Consider the following 18,089-nt stretch of genomic DNA (forward strand, 5'->3'; position numbering starts at 1 on the left):
CTAGTGTGACATGGGGTTTGAAACAGTAAGGGATTTATCATTCTATTGGACAAGCAGGAACTGTGAGGATAGACGACAAATACAGTACAATAAAATAATGTGGACAAAAAACAACAGTGACAAAAAATGTAAATAGTTATAAGTAATGCTATGGAAATCTACATAATGTAAAAATATTTATTTTACTATGCATTGATGTTTATTCTACAAGTCTAGAGTGGTAAGGCCTACACTCTAGCCGAGCTGTAACAAGTTATTTATTATAATGTGGATTTTCCACAGACCACACGCGGCACAGATTTGACAGTTCTGAAAATTGTCAACAAGCAGGCTGAAATGAATCGGATTAACCCGGAAAAAAAAGAATCGCAAGAGCCATGTCGGTGTGCATTCCTATGAATTCGCCTTGAAATGCAACTGACAACGAAGTTTGCATTTGGAAAATCGTTTAAATAACTGAAATAAAATAAATTGCTCATAAATCTTTGCGATTCCCGCAGTCGAGATGCTGCTAGCTGGCTAGTTTACCCCGTCGAGCTGCGCGCCACTCCTGGGCTGAAGAAAAGCTGGCGAGCTAACTTTGCTTAATGGTAGCTAGCTAGCTTCTATTGCTAATATAGCACTACTGTACTGGTTTCTAGATTAGCTAAATGTGCCGCGAATCTGTTTACCTATTTTGAATGGTGGCAAATGTAGAAGTTGAAACGTGTTTTGTTCGAGTTGAAAAGTATAGCCTAGCTGAGGTTGCTTGAATGATGATGATGATGGCGAGGCAGAGCTAGCTAGTTTGCAATCCTACAACGTTACTGCGCCATCCCACTTGATACTGCTCCTGGATGATGGTTCTAAGAGGAATGATTGATCTTTTCATGTTTTTGGAATGATCTCTAGTAGAGTTTCACCCGAATACAGTAGGACCATTGTAGCACCTATCTTCAACCACATTATCCTTTGGCTTTGGGGTAAGTTTTAGTCAGTTGACTTTCTGTAGCCTATACAGCTAACAGTAGTTTTGTATTGAGTATAACAAATGTACATGCAGCACAATTAAAAACAGTAAACTACAGTTATCAGTGATGATTTCTGGTATTGAGTGAACATGATATGTGTGAATGCCCTTTGTACTCCACAATGGCTTTGTTTTTGCTTTATTTCTAATGTTCTTTCCTTTGTTTTGACAAGCCTGGGTTGCAGTCAGGTCTTATCTACCACTGTGGCCCCTGCAAAATGACCTGACTCAATCTTCATCACAGTCATAAAACAACAATGGCAAGAATAGCTTGGTATCAAGAGAAGGTAAGCGCCTCTTTACACTACACTACTTTGACAACACAAGCTAGGTCCAGGAGAGATACTTGTGTAGTGTAAAGAGACAGATCTAGATTCAAATCTCTTTAAGAGATGTCTCCCACATTACCACAACCGGCTGTGATTTGAGAGTCCCATAGGGCGGAGCACAATTGGTCCAGCGTCGTCCAGGTTTGGCCGGTGTAGGCCGTCATTGTAAATAAGAATTTGTTCTTAACTGACTTGCCTAAATAAAACCTCCGGAGGTATGTAAAACCAGTAGATGATATGCCATGTTCAAAACATCTGGGAACTGGTAACTCGGAAATCTCAGACTTTTGACTTGAGTGCGTTCAAGACAACTGGGAACTCGAAAAAAAACTCAGACTGAGGAAAAATCCTTTTGAACAGTCATCCAACTCGGAATTCCAACTCGGGAACTTGGGCCTCTTTCTAGAGCTCCGACTTTCCCATCTGTAGATCATGACGTCATGATTTGACCTCGTATTATTCTGAGTTACCAGTTGTCTTGAATGCACCAATAGTGATAGCGCTGACGTCATCCACGTATTCCTATGGAAAACTCCCAATGGCGCCTGAAATATTTGAATTTGAAGCATGCCATATTGACAAAGATATTTATAACTAACCTAAGATGGTTCATCTGTGTTGTTTACAGTAGGCGCAAATTAAGCATAGTGGGCAGATAAAGCAAGGGGGTGGGCAAAGCCAAGCACGAGCTAGCGAGATCCTGTTGGCTCGTTGTAGCATATATTTGCATATTTCCATTTGGGAACGCCTTTTCTGTGAAGTGCGCGTGTGCACAAACTCAATTCAACCTTGCACTTTTTCTAAACAATGCCATTTTTTAAAACTTTGGCAAAGTGTCAAGTTTATAAAGCTCAATGGGGAATTCAAACTTACACCGCAAGTGGCAGTAGATGTCAGGAACTCGCCGCCTTACCACTGTGAGCTAACTGTGCAGAGATGTATTTTCTCACGATGCACATTATTTTATTATCAGAGTGCCAGTGGACTTCTGGTAAGTATGCTTTAGTGAGAACATGGTGGGATCAGGTACAACTATGTTTACCCACCCCCAAAATGAATATTCATGAGATATTCCCCCCGCCCACAACATCTCACCTGAATTAATATTTGTTAAATTTGAACGGGTCGGGCAAAGGCTGAAATTGGGGTTGAGAGTTACCCTTTAAGAAAAAGTCTCTCCCACACCACATGTCCCTGCCCGAATTACCGTAATTGCCTTAATACAAGTACACAGCTTTCTTGCTCTGTTAGACAAATTGAAAATGAAAGGCTTTTAAAATATCCATATATGTGTGAATCATTGCATTAATCAAGTGTGCAACACAATGTGCAATATGGTTTAGATGAGAAGCTTCCGTATAGTTTCAATTTCTAGCCTTATTTTGATTGTCTAAATACTATGGTATTTACGATATGCTAATAGTTGCACTCACATGACGCAGGAATGTGGCTTTGGCCACACTACATCCCAGGCTGGTGTAAATAGAAAAGTTGCAAATCTGATGTTGAAGAGAGATCTCACTAGACATATTTTACTAATGTAAATGGCCCCTAAGACATGCTAGACTTACTGACAATGTAATGAGGGTCTAAAATCCCCTACATGAGATGATACAAACTGAAGTGTGTGCATGTGTCAACAGATTGGTGCATATGATCAGCAGGTCTGGGAGAAATCTCTGGAGCAAGCAGAATTTAATGTAAGTTCATGATATTTGGCCTAATATGCACACAATTCTTATATGATCAGCATTTGTCACTAAGATAAGTGTCACCCCCACAGGGTATTGACAGTAAACCAAAGAGGTCTGGCCACATCAAGACAGACCTCATTGATGTTGACTTAGTAAGAGGTGAATATCCATTTATTACAAGGTGTTATATCTTACACAATGTCGCTTATTGGATGGATATGGTGCATGCAACGCTATTGATTGGCTCTCTTCTATTCCAGGATCCACATTCAGCAAGGCAAAGCCAGATAGTCCATGGACAGCATTGACTCGTAAGGGTCTGGTCAGGGTGCTCCTCTTCCCCTTCTTTTTCCAATGGTGGATCCAGGTGACCTCCAGGTCCATCTCCACCTGTATCCTGGTGCTCTACTTGATGCAAGGTAAACTCGCATCTCACATTAACATTGCTTTAGGCATGGGTCAGATCATGCTTGTTGTCTACTGTTAAGAAGTCATACGATATACTATTTATCGACTTAAAGTAAATAAGTATGTCATTCACTAACTCTAAAGAGCAGGTTTCTACCATGTTTGGTTGGCCTGTTAACTTAATGGCTTTCTCTCTGCAGTGGCAGCATCAGTGTTGTACATGGAAGTTCCTGCAGCCAGTGCTAGTGAGCTATTTGGGCCCATGTGTCTGATGTTGTTGCTGGGGACAGTGCACTGCCAGATAGTGTCCACTGAGTCCAACCGGAGCCCCTCAGACAGCCCTGTGAGCAGCACCAGCCCTGCACGAAGGAGGAGGTTGGGCTCTTACAGCATGTAACACACACACACTGCTGTGTGCTCACCCTTTTATACACTCTTGCAAACTGCTCTCACACTGTATAACATGTTCCCTCATTTCTCAACATTCATTCAGGCCAAGGAAGTGTAGAGGATTGAAGAGAACAGAAGGACAGGGGACCGATGGGGACACTGAGCTGCAGCCTTGGCAGCTGGAGGAAAACCAGAGGTTGTACAGATCAGAGGAGAGAAGGGTAAGGCCATACAGACAATGACCAGATCCTCTACCTGAACATATAGCAATAATTCGTGTTTGTGAGTCAAGCAGTCGTTAACCCTTTACACTCTAGGAATTGGCCTATATGGATGGGGCTAAATTGAATTGTTTCTTACAGAAGAAATATGAAATGTATAACCATGGAAGAAATAGAAAGGGAATTGTTTGGAGATAATGGGAAAATTGTTACACCAAAGTTGAGGACACAACAGTTCACCTGACACAAGACTGAATCCAAACATTACACTGTTGATTTTATGTGCATTTTACATTTACTGTACTTTTCGCCACATTTGTTGATAGCGAAGTCTGAAAATACTCTTGATACATTCAGTAACATGATAAGAATATTCCTGGAAAATGTGTGGTAGGTGCAACATAAGACACCAAATGTGAGAAGGGTTTGAATGAGAGGACTAACTGGTGTCTCCAAGTGGTCACACACCTCTCCAAAGTTCCTCAATTTAAATGCACTTTTATGACTCAAAGAAGAGTCTTCAACTACAAGGTGCTTTATTGAGCTCTCCTAGCTGTGCCGTTGAGGAACTAGAACAAGCACACTTGTAGTTGTTTTGTTTGGAGCACAACGCTGCATCCCTGCCATCACACAATCACTGTTGTTGTTTCATGCAATACAAAAACGGCCCATTTTTATAAATCGCAGTCTGGTTCAGTTGGGCATCATTTCAAAACGTGTTTTATTGCCAACGTGACTAGCTAAGTTGTAAAATACGATCTTACAGTGTTAGACTCACAAGGCATTTCAGAGAGATAGATTGTAATTTTGGTCCCCATAGAAAGGAGTAATGAGTGCATTCAGGTGCATCTCTTCACAATAGACAAACAGGCTCATTCTGTTCAGAACAACCCAGGGTATGACGCCATGTCATCTTGTAACTGAACATCAAACATAGTGATCATAAACGTTGACACTCTATTAGGGCTGACCCCATTTAGTCGACTGGTCGATTGTTTGGTCGATAGGCTGTTGGTCGACCGAGATTTCTTTAGTCGAGCGTTTGCAATTGTATTTTTTTCCAATGTGCACAAAACACCTGTCTAATTCATGCCTGTCTCAGTTGACTAATCCACTGCTGTGGTCGTACGGATGGCACAATCCATCATTCTAAGACGTGATACTGAAATTGTATATGATTATGTAAGAATAATGGAGCCACATTAATAAATCAAATTTTAGTCCTGTCCAAATCTGCCATGTCAATAACTTGTACATGACAGGAAAGTAACAATTCCAGCCACAATAAGCGACTGTTTTCTGGTGAACTCCAAGGTCCTCTGACAACTAGTCCCGTGCAAATCGGCATCCCTGTGTTTTGAGAAATGTTTGAGTTTGACAGGTGTTGCTCACGGTTTGAGCAAGAAAACAATAACTGTGCATAGGCTAAAAATGAAGGGCCTACATGTATCAACTTTCACAGTGAATGCTTTTGTTCATATGTTTTGTGCGTATGAATTGAATATTGCCAAATGCACCTGTGAAAAATATTGCACCAATTTAATGTAACCCTTGTGGTTAATAGATCGCAAAGCAGCAAACAACTGACCTAAAAATTTGAGAATGATAAGTTCACTTTTACATCCATAGCCTTAAAACACATCTACAGTGCAAGTGTACTGTTCAGCTCACATCTGAAGGCTGGGGGGCATTTAGGAGGTCTACTGCAGATCGCTAGAATATCCTAATGATTATCACACTTCCTCAATTCACATATTATGGCGACACTGTTATCACCTGGACTTGTTGAAATATCTTTGTGTAGAAAAAAAAACACTCCAGGCTTCCGTCATAACTGTCAATTCTTTTGAAAAGAATAAAGAATTACAGGGGGCAGTTTGGAAAAAATTAATCCCGTCCTAATCGTCCTCTGGAATAACAGACATTCTGGGGTAATTATTACATAACCAACGCTCTCTAGTAATACTAGTCCTGTGCGAAATAGGGCTTAACCTAATTGTCTAAGAAAATTGAGGAGCCAGCGAACCCCAACTTAATTAGGTCTATAATCAACTGTTAAATGTGCCAGGCTTTATACATCATCCATATACAGGATGAGACCCAGATGCAGACCGTTCGAATCACAGATCAAACTCAAATCAAATCAAATTTTATTTGTCACATACACATGGTTAGCAGATGTTAATGCGAGTGTAGCGAAATGCTTGTGCTTCTAGTTCCGACAATGCAGTGATAACCAACAAGTAATCTAACTAACAATTCCAAAACTACTGTCTTATACACAGTGTAAAGGGATAGAGAATATGTACATAAGGATATATGAATGAGTGATGGTACAGAGCAGCATACAGTAGATGGTATCGAGTACAGTATATACATATGAGATGAGTATGTAGACAAAGTAAACAAAGTGGCATAGTTAAAGTGGCTAGTGATACATGTATTACATAAGGATGCAGTCGATGATGTAGAGTACAGTATATACGTATGCATATGAGAAGAATAATGTAGGGTAAGTAACATTATATAAGGTAGCATTGTTTAAAGTGGCTAGTGATATATTTACATCATTTCCCATCAATTCCCATTATTAAAGTGGCTGGAGTTGGGTCAGTGTCAATGACAGTGTGTTGGCAGCAGCCACTCAATGTTAGTGGTGGCTGTTTAACAGTCTGATGGCCTTGAGATAGAAGCTGTTTTTCAGTCTCTCGGTCCCAGCTTTGATGCACCTGTACTGACCTCGCCTTCTGGATGATAGCGGGGTGAACAGGCAGTGGTTCGGGTGGTTGATGTCCTTGATGATCTTTATGGCCTTCCTGTAACATCGGGTGGTGTAGGTGTCCTGGAGGGCAGGTAGTTTGCCCCCGGTGATGCGTTGTGCAGACCTCACTACCCTCTGGAGAGCCTTACGGTTGAGGGCGGAGCAGTTGCCGTACCAGGCGGTGATACAGCCCGCCAGGATGCTCTCGATTGTGCATCTGTAGAAGTTTGTGAGTGCTTTTGGTGACAAGCCGAATTTCTTCAGCCTCCTGAGGTTGAAGAGGCGCTCCTGCGCCTTCTTCACGACGCTGTCAGTGTGAGTGGACCAATTCAGTTTGTCTGTGATGTGTATGCCGAGGAACTTAAAACTTGCTACCCTCTCCACTACTGTTCCATCGATGTGGATAGGGGGGTGTTCCCTCTGCTGTTTCCTGAAGTCCACAATCATCTCCTTAGTTTTGTTGACGTTGAGTGTGAGGTTATTTTCCTGACACCACACTCCGAGGGCCCTCACCTCCTCCCTGTAGGCCGTCTCGTCGTTGTTGGTAATCAAGCCTACCACTGTTGTGTCGTCCGCAAACTTGATGATTGAGTTGGAGGCGTGCAAGGCCACGCAGTCGTGGGTGAACAGGGAGTACAGGAGAGGGCTCAGAACGCACCCTTGTGGGGCCCCCGTGTTGAGGATCAGCGGGGAGGAGATGTTGTTGCCTACCCTCACCACCTGTGGGCGGCCCGTCAGGAAGTCCAGTACCCAGTTGCACAGGGCGGGGTCGAGACCCAGGGTCTCGAGCTTGATGACGAGCTTGGAGGGTACTATGGTGTTGAATGCCGAGCTGTAGTCGATGAACAGCATTCTCACATAGATATTCCTCTTGTCCAGGTGGGTTAGGGCAGTGTGGTTGAGATTGCATCGTCTGTGGACCTATTTGGGCGGTAAGCAAATTGGAGTGGGTCTAGGGTGTCAGGTAGGGTGGAGGTGATATGGTCCTTGACTAGTCTCTCAAAGCACTTCATGATGACGGAAGTGAGTGCTACGGGCGGTAGTCGTTTAGCTCAGTTACCTTAGCTTTCTTGGGAACAGGAACAATGGTGGCCCTCTTGAAGCATGTGGGAACAGCAGACTGGTATAGGGATTGATTGAATATGTCCGTAAACACACCGGCCAGCTGGTCTGCGCATGCTCTGAGGGCGCGGCTGGGGATGCCGTCTGGGCCTGCAGCCTTGCGAGGGTTAACACGTTTAAATGTCTTACTCACCTCGGCTGCAGTGAAGGAGAGACCGCATGTTTTCGTTGCAGGCCGTGTCAGTGGCACTGTATTGTCCTCAAAGCGGGCAAAAAAGTTATTTAGTCTGCCTGGGAGCAAGACATCCTGGTCCGTGACTGGGCTGGGTTTCTTCTTGTAGTCCGTGATTGACTGTAGACCCTGCCACATGCCTCTTGTGTCTGAGCCATTGAATTGAGATTCCACTTTGTCTCTGTACTGACGCTTAGCTTGTTTAATAGCCTTGCAGATGTTTATTAACAAAACAGGGGGCAGGCAGACGACAGGTCAAGGGCAGGCAGAGGTTGGTAATCCAGGGCAGAGTCAGACTGGTACAGAACAGCAGGCGGGTTCAGGGCAGGCAGAGTAGTCAAAACTGGAAAAACTAGAAAAGGGCTAGAGAGAAAAGTGAGTATGGAAAAACATGCTGGTAGGCTTGATGAGACCAGACAAACTGGCAACAGACAAACAGAAAACTCAAGTATAAATGCACAGGGGATAATGGGGAAGATGAGGGACACCTGGAGGGGAGTGGAGAGAAGCACAAGACCGGTGAAACGGATCAGGGTGTGACAGTATCAGTCAAACGTTTGGACACACCTACTCATTCAAGGGTTTTTCTTTATTTTTACTGTTTTCAACATTGTAGAATAATAGTGAAGACATCAAAACTATGAACTTACACACATGGAATCATATAGTAACCGACAATGTTAAGCAAATCAAAATACATTTTATATTAGAGATTCTTCAAAGTAGCCACTGTTTGCCTTGATGAAAGCTTTACACACTCTTGGCATTCTCTCAACCAGCTTCACCTTGAATGCTTTTCCAACAGTCTTGAAGGAGTTCCCCCATATGCTGAGCACTTGTTGGCTGCTTTTCCTTTACTCTGCGGTCCAACTCATCCCAAACCATCTCAATTGGGTTGAGGTTGGGTGATTGTGGAGGCCAGGTCATCTAATGCAGCACTTCATCACTCTCCTTGGTCAAATAGCCCTTACACACCTACTCTGTTTCACAACGTCACGACTGTTGTAACCAAAAATCTCCAATTTGGATTTACCAGACCAAAGGACAGATTTTCACCAGTCTAATGTCCATTGCTCGTGTTTCTTGGCCCAAGCAGGTCTCTTCTTATTATTGGTGTCCTTTAGTAGTGGTTTCTTTGCAGAAATTTGACCATGAAGGCCTGATTCACGTAGTCTCCTCTGAACAGTTGATGTTGAGATGTGTCTGTTACTTGAACTTTGTGAAGCATTTATTTGGGCTGTAGTCAGAGGTGCAGTTAACTAATGAACTCATCCTCTGCAGCAGAGGTAAGTCTGGGTCTTACTTTCCTGTGGCGGCCCTCATGAGAGCCAGTTTCATCATAGCGCTAGATGGTTTTTGCAACTGCACTTGAAGAAACTTTCAAAGTTCTTGAAATTGTACATATTGACTGACCTCCATGTTTTAAAGTAATTATTATTTTTTGCTTAATTGAGTGGTTCTTGCCATAATATGGACTTGGTCTTTTACCAAGTAGGGCTATCTTCTGTATACCACCTCTACCTTGTCACAACACAACTGATTTGGCTCAAATGCATTGAGAAGAAAATACATTCCACAGATTAACTTTTAACAGGGCACACCTGTTAATTGAAATACATTCATGAAGCTGGTTGAGAGAATGCAATGAGTGTGCAAAGCTGTCATCAAGGAAAAGGGTGGCTGCTTTTTGATTACTACATGATTCCAGATATGTTATTTCATAGTTTTGATGTCTTCACTATTATTCTACAATGTAGAAAATAGTAAAAATAAAGAAAAACCCTTGAATGAGTAGGTGTATTCAAACTTTTGACTGGTACTGTATATCTACAGAAATAAGGCAGATCTTGCTTCTGTTTGAGTGTTTCTTTAATAGCCTACTGATTCCGTGAGCACCAAGCCTCATACGGAGGCAAAATGACGGATAAAGAAATTTCACAGATTTGGCTGTTTTTAATATTTGCTATGCCGTAATAAAGGCTTTAGAATTGTTTTCCGTTAGAACAGACTGGTATTACTTATCATTTATTTAGTGTTGTTTACACTTCCAACAGGCAGAAAATTAATATTGTAATCTAACAGGACCTGTTTGTCACACACAATATCCACGCAGCTCTCGCTCCTATACCCTCCTTTTTCTTGATTTCCTTCTTATTGTTATTATTACAATTATTATTATGATCATCTTTATAATAATAACTAATGTCGTTATCATTAGTAGGCTTTGTAAAGTAGCCTTGTATACTCAGCCATCTAGCTGTAGGCCTAAGACTGTGTCCGGTTCAGTCTTAATACCGTAATTTACTTAGGCCTATATTTCAATACAGCCTACTGTATCAATCTGTCATGCTGTGTGATGGCATGAACAAATTAATATGAGACATTCATGCTTTGAAATGCAATCAAGCATTTTAGTTTTAAAATTGAATAACAAAGGGAGCTTTGAATAATTAGCATATGCAATAAATAAACCGCAATTCACGAATGCATGCAACTGTTTTTAGTCTGCTGTAATAAAGGCTTTGTATATCTTTTTTTCCTTAGAACAGACTCTCTAGTACACTTATTCATTTAGTGTTGTTTACACTGTTCCAAATGGTCAGAAAAAATATTGTAATCTAACAGCAACTTTTTGGCAATCCTAATACTCATGCAACACTTGCTTCTATACCCTCCTTTTTCTTGATCTCCAGTAGTTTACATAACTAAGTCAAATGTCTTCCACAGATCTGACTTCCCCTTTCCCTCCTGAGCAACCAGTAAACATTTGCTCGTTTCGAGTTTCTTTTTCACGTTCTCTGCATCCATTTTGCTGTCGACATTACTGTGTTCGGAGTTTATAACCAATTTATTGATATAATTTATGATTTTTATTATGATTTTTACCCGTATAAGGTTCAAGTGTTTTCAGGGCTACCAGAGTTCCAAAAGTTCCTATTTTCATGTGTGTGGGGAATCTCAAAATGTATTTGTTACCTTTTGTGTTGCCTGAGCAAATTTGTCTATCAGGTTGTAAGGCTGGGCGGGGCTTTTAAGATGGGGCTTTGTCTGTGATTGACATTTTGGCTACCAAGGTTGTGTTGCTGTTTATCCTGCGGATTCTATTGTTGATTGTGATTCTGTTCCAGAACAACCAGAGAAAGTCAGGCTTTGGGGCCTCTGACGAACTTTCAAGTGAGGAGGATGGGAAAGAAAAACTACCTACTGGTGTAGCTGGAACTATACCTGCCTCTGTTCTCAGGAAGAGACGCCTTCACTCCTTCTCTAACCCCTCACCACCTCAGGTAAACCTTAAGAGGCAGTGAGTCCTGCTCTGTTTATTGTAGCCAGAGTGAAAGGGGGACATTTAGTTTGACCTATTATTTGCACAGGAGGAAAGTAGTGGAGGTGCCATGGACACTAAGGTGAAACCTCATGAAGTGGAGCGCCTTAGGACCGAACTGGAGCGCCCGGCTTCTGACACAGATGACACAATATGGGAGGAGCTTCTTCAGGGGCCTGACACCGTCTCCACTGGCAGTAGTGACAGTGAGGGGGACGGGCGATACGGCCCTGGCCTGACCCTCCCCCCGTTCACCACTCTCAGCAGTGATGATGAGACCCTGCTGCAGGTGGGTCCGTCCACAAGGACTCACTTTAATCACAGAAAGGGTAAGTATATATCGGCTCACCGGCTTTCTCTCCCCACAGGGCCATCTATCGTGGCTGCAGGCGTGCCACCCATCCAGAGACCGGGTCAGTGTCATCATCTGGGAGCAGGGGGAGTGCAAGAAAGCAGATATGTCAGTACTGGAGATCAGTGGGATCATCCTCACACGGGTACACCTCCTATGACCACCTCATTACACACTGATCCCTTTTTGGTAGAATTAACACACATCCAATACAGAGGGAATGCGGGTCTGTAATGCTTTAGGACTGGAAAGGGGTTCTGTCTGATTCTATTTATAGATACACTATTAGGGCTGTGTACTCTGTGCTCCATGCCACTGTCCTCCTAACAGAGGTAATTTCTTCTGTGTAGGTGAAGGTGGTGGAGCAAGGCATGGGTTACCTAGCCCTGGGGGGGTTGTTCACTGCCACACTGGCACTGCTTCCTTTTGTCTTCCGCCTGGCACAACAGCTGGACATGAAGCGCCTGAGCTCCCTGTCCCTGGTAGAGCTGGCTGTCATGGTGGTGGGGCCGCCCAACACCCAGATCTACGCCTTCTTCTTCATCACCACCGTGGAGAGGCTTTGCCTCACCGGACTCTTCTTCTTCATGATGTGTGTGGCAGAGAGGACCTACAAACAGGTCAGCATGTTAGTCCCACTGTACTGTAGTAGACATACTGCTACAAAACAAACATGCTGGAAATGGTGTGGTTGACATATGTTTTTGCGTGGTTCTCTTTCATCAACAGCGGCTTGTTTTCGCCAAACTCTTCAACCACATCACCTCAGCACGAAAGGCTAAGAAGTGGGAAATCCCCCATTTCAGGCTGAAGAATGTGCAGAACATAAAGATGTGGCTGTCGCTCCGCTCCTTCCTCAAGGTCTGACTTACTCTCACTACTCCTATGACTTTTTTAGGTATACTTCAGTGTATGGCTTTGACCAGTAGGGGGTGATTAATGTCTTACCCTCATTGATTAATGTCTTACCCTTTTTTCCCGTTCATCACAGAGACGTGGGCCCCAGCGTTCCGTTGATGTCATCGTCTCCTCCATCTTCCTCCTGGCCCTCTCCATCGCCTTCATCTTGTGTACACAGGTCAGACATATCTATAAGAAAGAGTGTCTGTATCTCTGATAAATACACAGGATTCCAGGAAACACCATGATTTACCTTCCCCTTGTTATGAATGGGCATTGGTTAAGGTCCAACCTGTAGAAACTCAATCGATGAAAGATTGAGTACTCTTTTTTTCTATCTCTAACTCCCAGCTCCTGAACAGTCACCACACCTTCCTGGACTCTGAGACCAACTGGGAGCTCATGGTGTGGGGTTCCTCTCTCATCCTCTTCCTGCTCCGCCTGGCCACCTTGGGCTCCGAGACCAACTGTAAATACAGCAACGTGTCAGTGCTGCTGACGGAACAGGTGAGGCTCCCTACAACACACACACACACGTGCACACGCAGTCAGACCACTTCAATACTTTCAGTAATGCATCTCCTCAATTCTTTCAGATCAACTTGTATCTTAAGATGGAAAAGAAGCCCAACAAGAAAGAAATGTTGAACATAGTGAACAATGTTCTGAAGCTTGCAACAAAATTAATGAAAGTAAGCATGTCTTTAAACTTTAGCCACATTATGAATATTTGGATTTAGTCTCGTCTTCTGGGCTGGTGGTAGTTTATTCAGCATAACGTGCAGTGAAAGCATCTCTAACTTTTCATACCAACCCTTTTACAGGAGCTTGACACCCCCTTCCGACTGCTGGGTCTGACTGTGAACCCTCTTATCTACAACATCACACGTGTGGTCATCCTGTCTGCAGTCTCCGCTGTGGTCAGCGATCTGCTCGGCTTCAACATCAGAGTGAGTGGAGACACTTCTAATACCACAGTGCTGTAGCAGAACACTGATATGTGGTGGAGCACAATTGGCACAGCGTCGTCTGGTTTTGGCCGGGGTAGGCCGTCATTGTAAAAAATAATTTGTTGGGAGCCTCCCGGATGGCGCTTACTGCAGCGTCAGCTGTGCCACCAGAGACTCTGGGTTCGCGTTAACCAAGGTTGCCAGGTGCACGGTGTTTCCTCCGACACATTGGTGCGGCTGGCTTCCGGGTTGGATGCGCGCTGTGTTAAGAAGCAGTGCGACTTGGTTGGGTTGTGTATCGGAGGACGCATGACTTTCAACCTTCGTCTCTCCCGAGCCCGTACGGGAGTTTTAGCGATGAGACAAGATAGTAGCTACTAAAACAATTGGATACCACGAAATTGGGGTAAAATCCCCCCCCAAAAAAATAATAATAATAATAATTTGTTCTTAATTGACTTGCCTCTGTCAGAGTGGTTTTCCTCCTAGTACATTTGTATTAACTTCCAAAAGTTTTTTTAAATGCACCCTCCTTGTTGTCTCTTCTACAGCTGTGGAAGATCAAGCCTTAATGCTAAACCACTAACTGTTGGACAATGGAGACTGCCAACTCCTACCATCCACAGCTTGCTATCTGTGCAAAGTGTGCAATTCTACTGAGTGATCGCCTATGCATCTCAGTGCCTTCCCTCCCAGGAACATTGAACTTTTAATCACCATTGTGGTCATACACAAGCATGAACTCTTGACAATGAATGATATACACATCCTTGACTACTACATCTGCTGCAGCAGCTCCAGTAACCCAGTGCCTGAATCTGGAATGTCCCTGAACCTGACCACTTCCTGGCTCTCACATGGAGAAACAGTAGCCAATGGGTGTCTTCTGAACACTGAGAAATTTGCTGGACATTTGAATGTAAACCATTTTAAGACATGGAGAAACTATGGAATAGGAAACGAAATTCTTATAAAAGAATTAGACATTCCAGTGTGGTTTGATATGTACATGGAACAAAAATATAAACGCAACATGCAACAATTTCAAAGATATTACTGAGTTACAGTTCATATAAGGAAATCAGTCAATTGAAATAAATTCATTAGGCCCTAATCTATGGATTTCACATGACTGGGAATAGAGATATGCATCTGTTAGTCACAGTTACCTTAAAAAAAGGTTGGGGCGTGGATCAGAAAACCAGTCACTATCAGGTGTGACCACCATTTGCCTCATGCAGCGCGACACATCTCCTTCGCATAAGAGTTGATCAGGCTGTTGATTGTGGCCTGTGGAATGTTGTCCCACTCCTCTTCAATGTCTGTGCGAAGTTGCTAGATATTGGCAGGAACTGGAACATTCTGTCGTACATGTCGATCCAGAGCATCCCAAACTTGCTCAATGGGTGAAATGTCTGGTGAGTATGCAGGCCATGGAAGAACTGGGACATTTTTAGCTTCCAGGAATTGTGCACAGATCCTTGCGGCATGGGCCATGCATTATAACTCTGAAACACGAGGTGATGGCAGTGGATGAATGGCACGACAATGGGCCTCAGGATCTCATCATGGTATCTCTGTGCATTCATATTGCCATTGATAATGTGCAATTGTGTTCGTTGTCCATAGCTTATACCTGCCCATACCATAACCCCACCGCCACCATGGATTTCACATGGATTTCTCTCTTTTCACAACGTTGACATCAGCAAGCAACTCACCCACACAATGGCATACACGCTGTCTGCCATCTGCCCGGTACAGTTTAAACCGGGATTCATCTGTGAAGAGTACACTTTCCCAGTGTGCCAGTGGCCATCGAAAGTGAGCATTTGCCCACTGAAGTTGGTTACGGCGCCAAACTGCAATCAGGTCAAGACCCTGGTGAGGACGACGAGTTGTAGAACTGATTGCATTCAACTAAAATGTCTTCCGCATTTAACCCAACCCCTCTGAATCAGCGCTTCCGTGATACGGTTTCTGACAGTTTGTGCAGAAATTCTTTGGTTGTGCAAACCCACAGTTTCATCAGCTGTCCGGGTGACTAGTGTCAGACGATCCCGCAGGTGAAGAAACTGGATGTGGAGGTCCTGGGCTGGTGTGGTAACACATGGTTTACAGTTGGGAGGCCGGTTGGATGTACTACCAAATTCTCTAAAACGGAGGCTTCTTATGGTAGAGGAATGAACATTAAATTCTCTGGCACCAGCTCTGGTGGACTTTCCTGCAGTCAGCATGACATTTCCTGGTCTTTATATTGTCCCCAGCACAGGGTGTGTAATGATCATGCTGTTTAATCAGCTTCTTGATATGCCACACGTGTCAGGTGGATGGATTGTCTAGGTAAAGGAAAAATACTTACTAACAGGGATGTAAACAAATTTGTGCTAAAAATTTGAGAGAAATAAGCTTTTTGTGTTTTTAAAATTTCACATCATGAAACATGGGACCAACACTTTTGCGTGTTGCGTTTATATTTTTGTTTAGCATACATGTACTCTCTCAAACACAGCTGTTAGATTATATAGAATACTTTTTCAATGAAAAATGTATAGATTTTCAAAATGGATTACTGAACTAACTTAATTACGTATTTTCTTTTCAATAGGATATATTAAACTCTACTCTAAATGTATTTTGTGATATTTAAGGGATTTTAATATAGATTTTATGGGGGCTTTATTTATTTATGGGTTTTCAGTGTTTCATTACTGACATACAGTGCATTCAAAAAGTATTCACAGTCTTTGACTTTTTCCACATGTTGTTGTGTAACAGCCTGAATTTAAAATGGTTTAAATTCAGATATTGTCACACTGGCCTACACACAATACCCCATACTGTCAAAGTGTAATTATGTTTGTAAACATTTTTACAAATTAACAAAAAAAATAAACACTGGACTGTCTTGAGTACATAAGTATTCAATCCTTTTGTTATGGCAAGCATAAATACAAGGGCACCTAATGATAGATGGGTAAAAACCAAATGAAAAGGAGACATTGAATATCCCTTTGAGCATGGTGAAGTTATTGATTACACTTTGGATGGTGTATTAATACACCCAGTCACTACAAAGATACAGGTGTCCTTCCTAACTCAGTTGCCTGAGAGGAAGGAAACCGCTCAGGGATTTCACCATAAGCCCAATGGTAACTTAAAACCGTAAGCGTTGAATGGCTGCGACAGGACAAAACTGAGGATGGATCAAAAACAACATTTTTTTTTAGGATAAAAGAAATGGAATAGAGGCTAGTTCAGTCTGCTTTCCACCAGCCACTGGGAGACCAATTCACCCTTCAGCAGGACAATAACCTAAAGCACAAGGCCAAACAAACACTGGAGTTGCTTACCAATACCACATTCAGTGTTCTTGAGTGGCCGAGTTACAGTTTTGACTTAAATCGGCTTGAAAATCTATGGCAAGATTTGAAAATGGTTGTCTTGCAATGATCAACAACCAACTTGACAGTGTTTGAAGAAATGTAAAAATAATAATGTGCAAATATTCTACGATCCAGGTGTGCAAAGCTCTTAGAGCCTTACCCAGAAAGACACAACTGTAATTGCTGCCAAAGGTGATTCTAACATGTATTGACTCAGGCAGTTGAATGCTTATGATGTAATCAAGTTACACTAGATATATAAAAGTATGTGGACACGCCTTCAAATTAGTGGATTCGGCTATTTCAGCCACACCCATTGCTGACAGGTGTATAAAATCGAGCATGAGCCATGCAATCTACATAGACACACATTGGCAGTAAAATGGCCGTACTAAAGAGCTCCGTAACTTTCAACATGGCACCGTCATGGGATGCCCCGGTAAACTCAAAGTGCTGTTTTTGTGAAGTGGAAAGGTCTAGGAGCAATAACAGCTCAGCCGTGAAGTGGTAGGCCACACAAGCTCACAGAACGGGACCACCGAGTGTTGAAGTGCGTAGGGCATAAAAATCGTCTGTCCTCGGCTGCAACATTCATTACCGAGTTCCAAACTGCCTCTGGAAGCAACGTCAGCACAAGAACTGTTGGTCGGGAGCTTCATAAAATGGGTTTCCATGGCCAAGCAGCCGCACACAAGCCCAGATCACCATGCGTTGGCTGGAGTGGTGTAAATCTCGCCGCCATTGAATTCTGGAGCAGTGGACGCTTTCTCTGGAGTGATGAATCCCTTCACCCTCTGCATAGTATCAACTGTAAAGTTGTGTGGTGGAGGAATAATGGTCTGGGGTTGTTTTTCATGGTTCGGGCTAGGCCCCTTAGTTCCAGTGAAGGGAAATCTTAACGCTACAGCATACAATGACATTCTGGACAATTCTGTGCTTCCAACTTTGTATCAACAGTTTGGGGAAGGCCCTTTCTTGTTTCAGCATGACAATGCCCCCATGCACAAAGCGAGGTCCACACACAAATGGTTTGTCGAGATCAGTGTGGAAGAAATTGACTGGCCTGCACAGAG

At 43.0% G+C, this 18,089-nt stretch overlaps 1 protein-coding gene and 1 long non-coding RNA gene across 4 annotated transcripts; one reads left to right on the forward strand and one right to left on the reverse strand.

Moving 5' to 3' along the window:
• Positions 1 to 301: 301 nt before the first annotated feature.
• LOC115138610 (protein PHTF2-like) lies at positions 302 to 16,550 on the forward strand. 3 transcript variants are annotated; one of them, XM_029675679.2, is made up of 17 exons: positions 302 to 962; positions 1,183 to 1,296; positions 2,982 to 3,038; positions 3,122 to 3,191; positions 3,293 to 3,451; positions 3,641 to 3,815; positions 3,934 to 4,051; positions 11,235 to 11,390; positions 11,478 to 11,717; positions 11,797 to 11,925; positions 12,131 to 12,400; positions 12,510 to 12,641; positions 12,772 to 12,858; positions 13,032 to 13,187; positions 13,277 to 13,372; positions 13,505 to 13,630; positions 14,182 to 16,550. In XM_029675679.2, the coding sequence occupies exons 2-17, from the start codon at positions 1,267 to 1,269 to the stop codon at positions 14,200 to 14,202; spliced, it is 2,022 nt and encodes a 673-aa protein (XP_029531539.1). In that variant the 5' UTR covers positions 302 to 962; positions 1,183 to 1,266; the 3' UTR covers positions 14,203 to 16,550. The 3 variants fall into 3 exon arrangements, with proteins under 3 accessions (XP_029531539.1, XP_029531520.1, XP_029531529.1); XM_029675660.2 differs by lacking the exon at positions 14,182 to 16,550 and having other exon boundaries at positions 302 to 590; positions 892 to 962; positions 13,505 to 14,175; XM_029675669.2 differs by lacking the exon at positions 14,182 to 16,550 and having other exon boundaries at positions 302 to 590; positions 895 to 962; positions 13,505 to 14,175.
• Positions 7,972 to 13,035, reverse strand: LOC115138629 (uncharacterized). Its single transcript, XR_003864977.2, has 5 exons — positions 12,934 to 13,035; positions 12,750 to 12,845; positions 12,161 to 12,390; positions 11,778 to 11,855; positions 7,972 to 8,469 (listed from the first exon to the last, which is right to left on the reverse strand). It is a non-coding gene; the product is annotated as an uncharacterized LOC115138629 (long non-coding RNA).
• Positions 16,551 to 18,089: the final 1,539 nt, after the last annotated feature.

The sequence above is a fragment of the Oncorhynchus nerka genome, linkage group LG2, assembly GCF_034236695.1.
Source record: "Oncorhynchus nerka isolate Pitt River linkage group LG2, Oner_Uvic_2.0, whole genome shotgun sequence".
In the NCBI taxonomy this organism is placed as follows: domain Eukaryota; kingdom Metazoa; phylum Chordata; class Actinopteri; order Salmoniformes; family Salmonidae; genus Oncorhynchus; species Oncorhynchus nerka.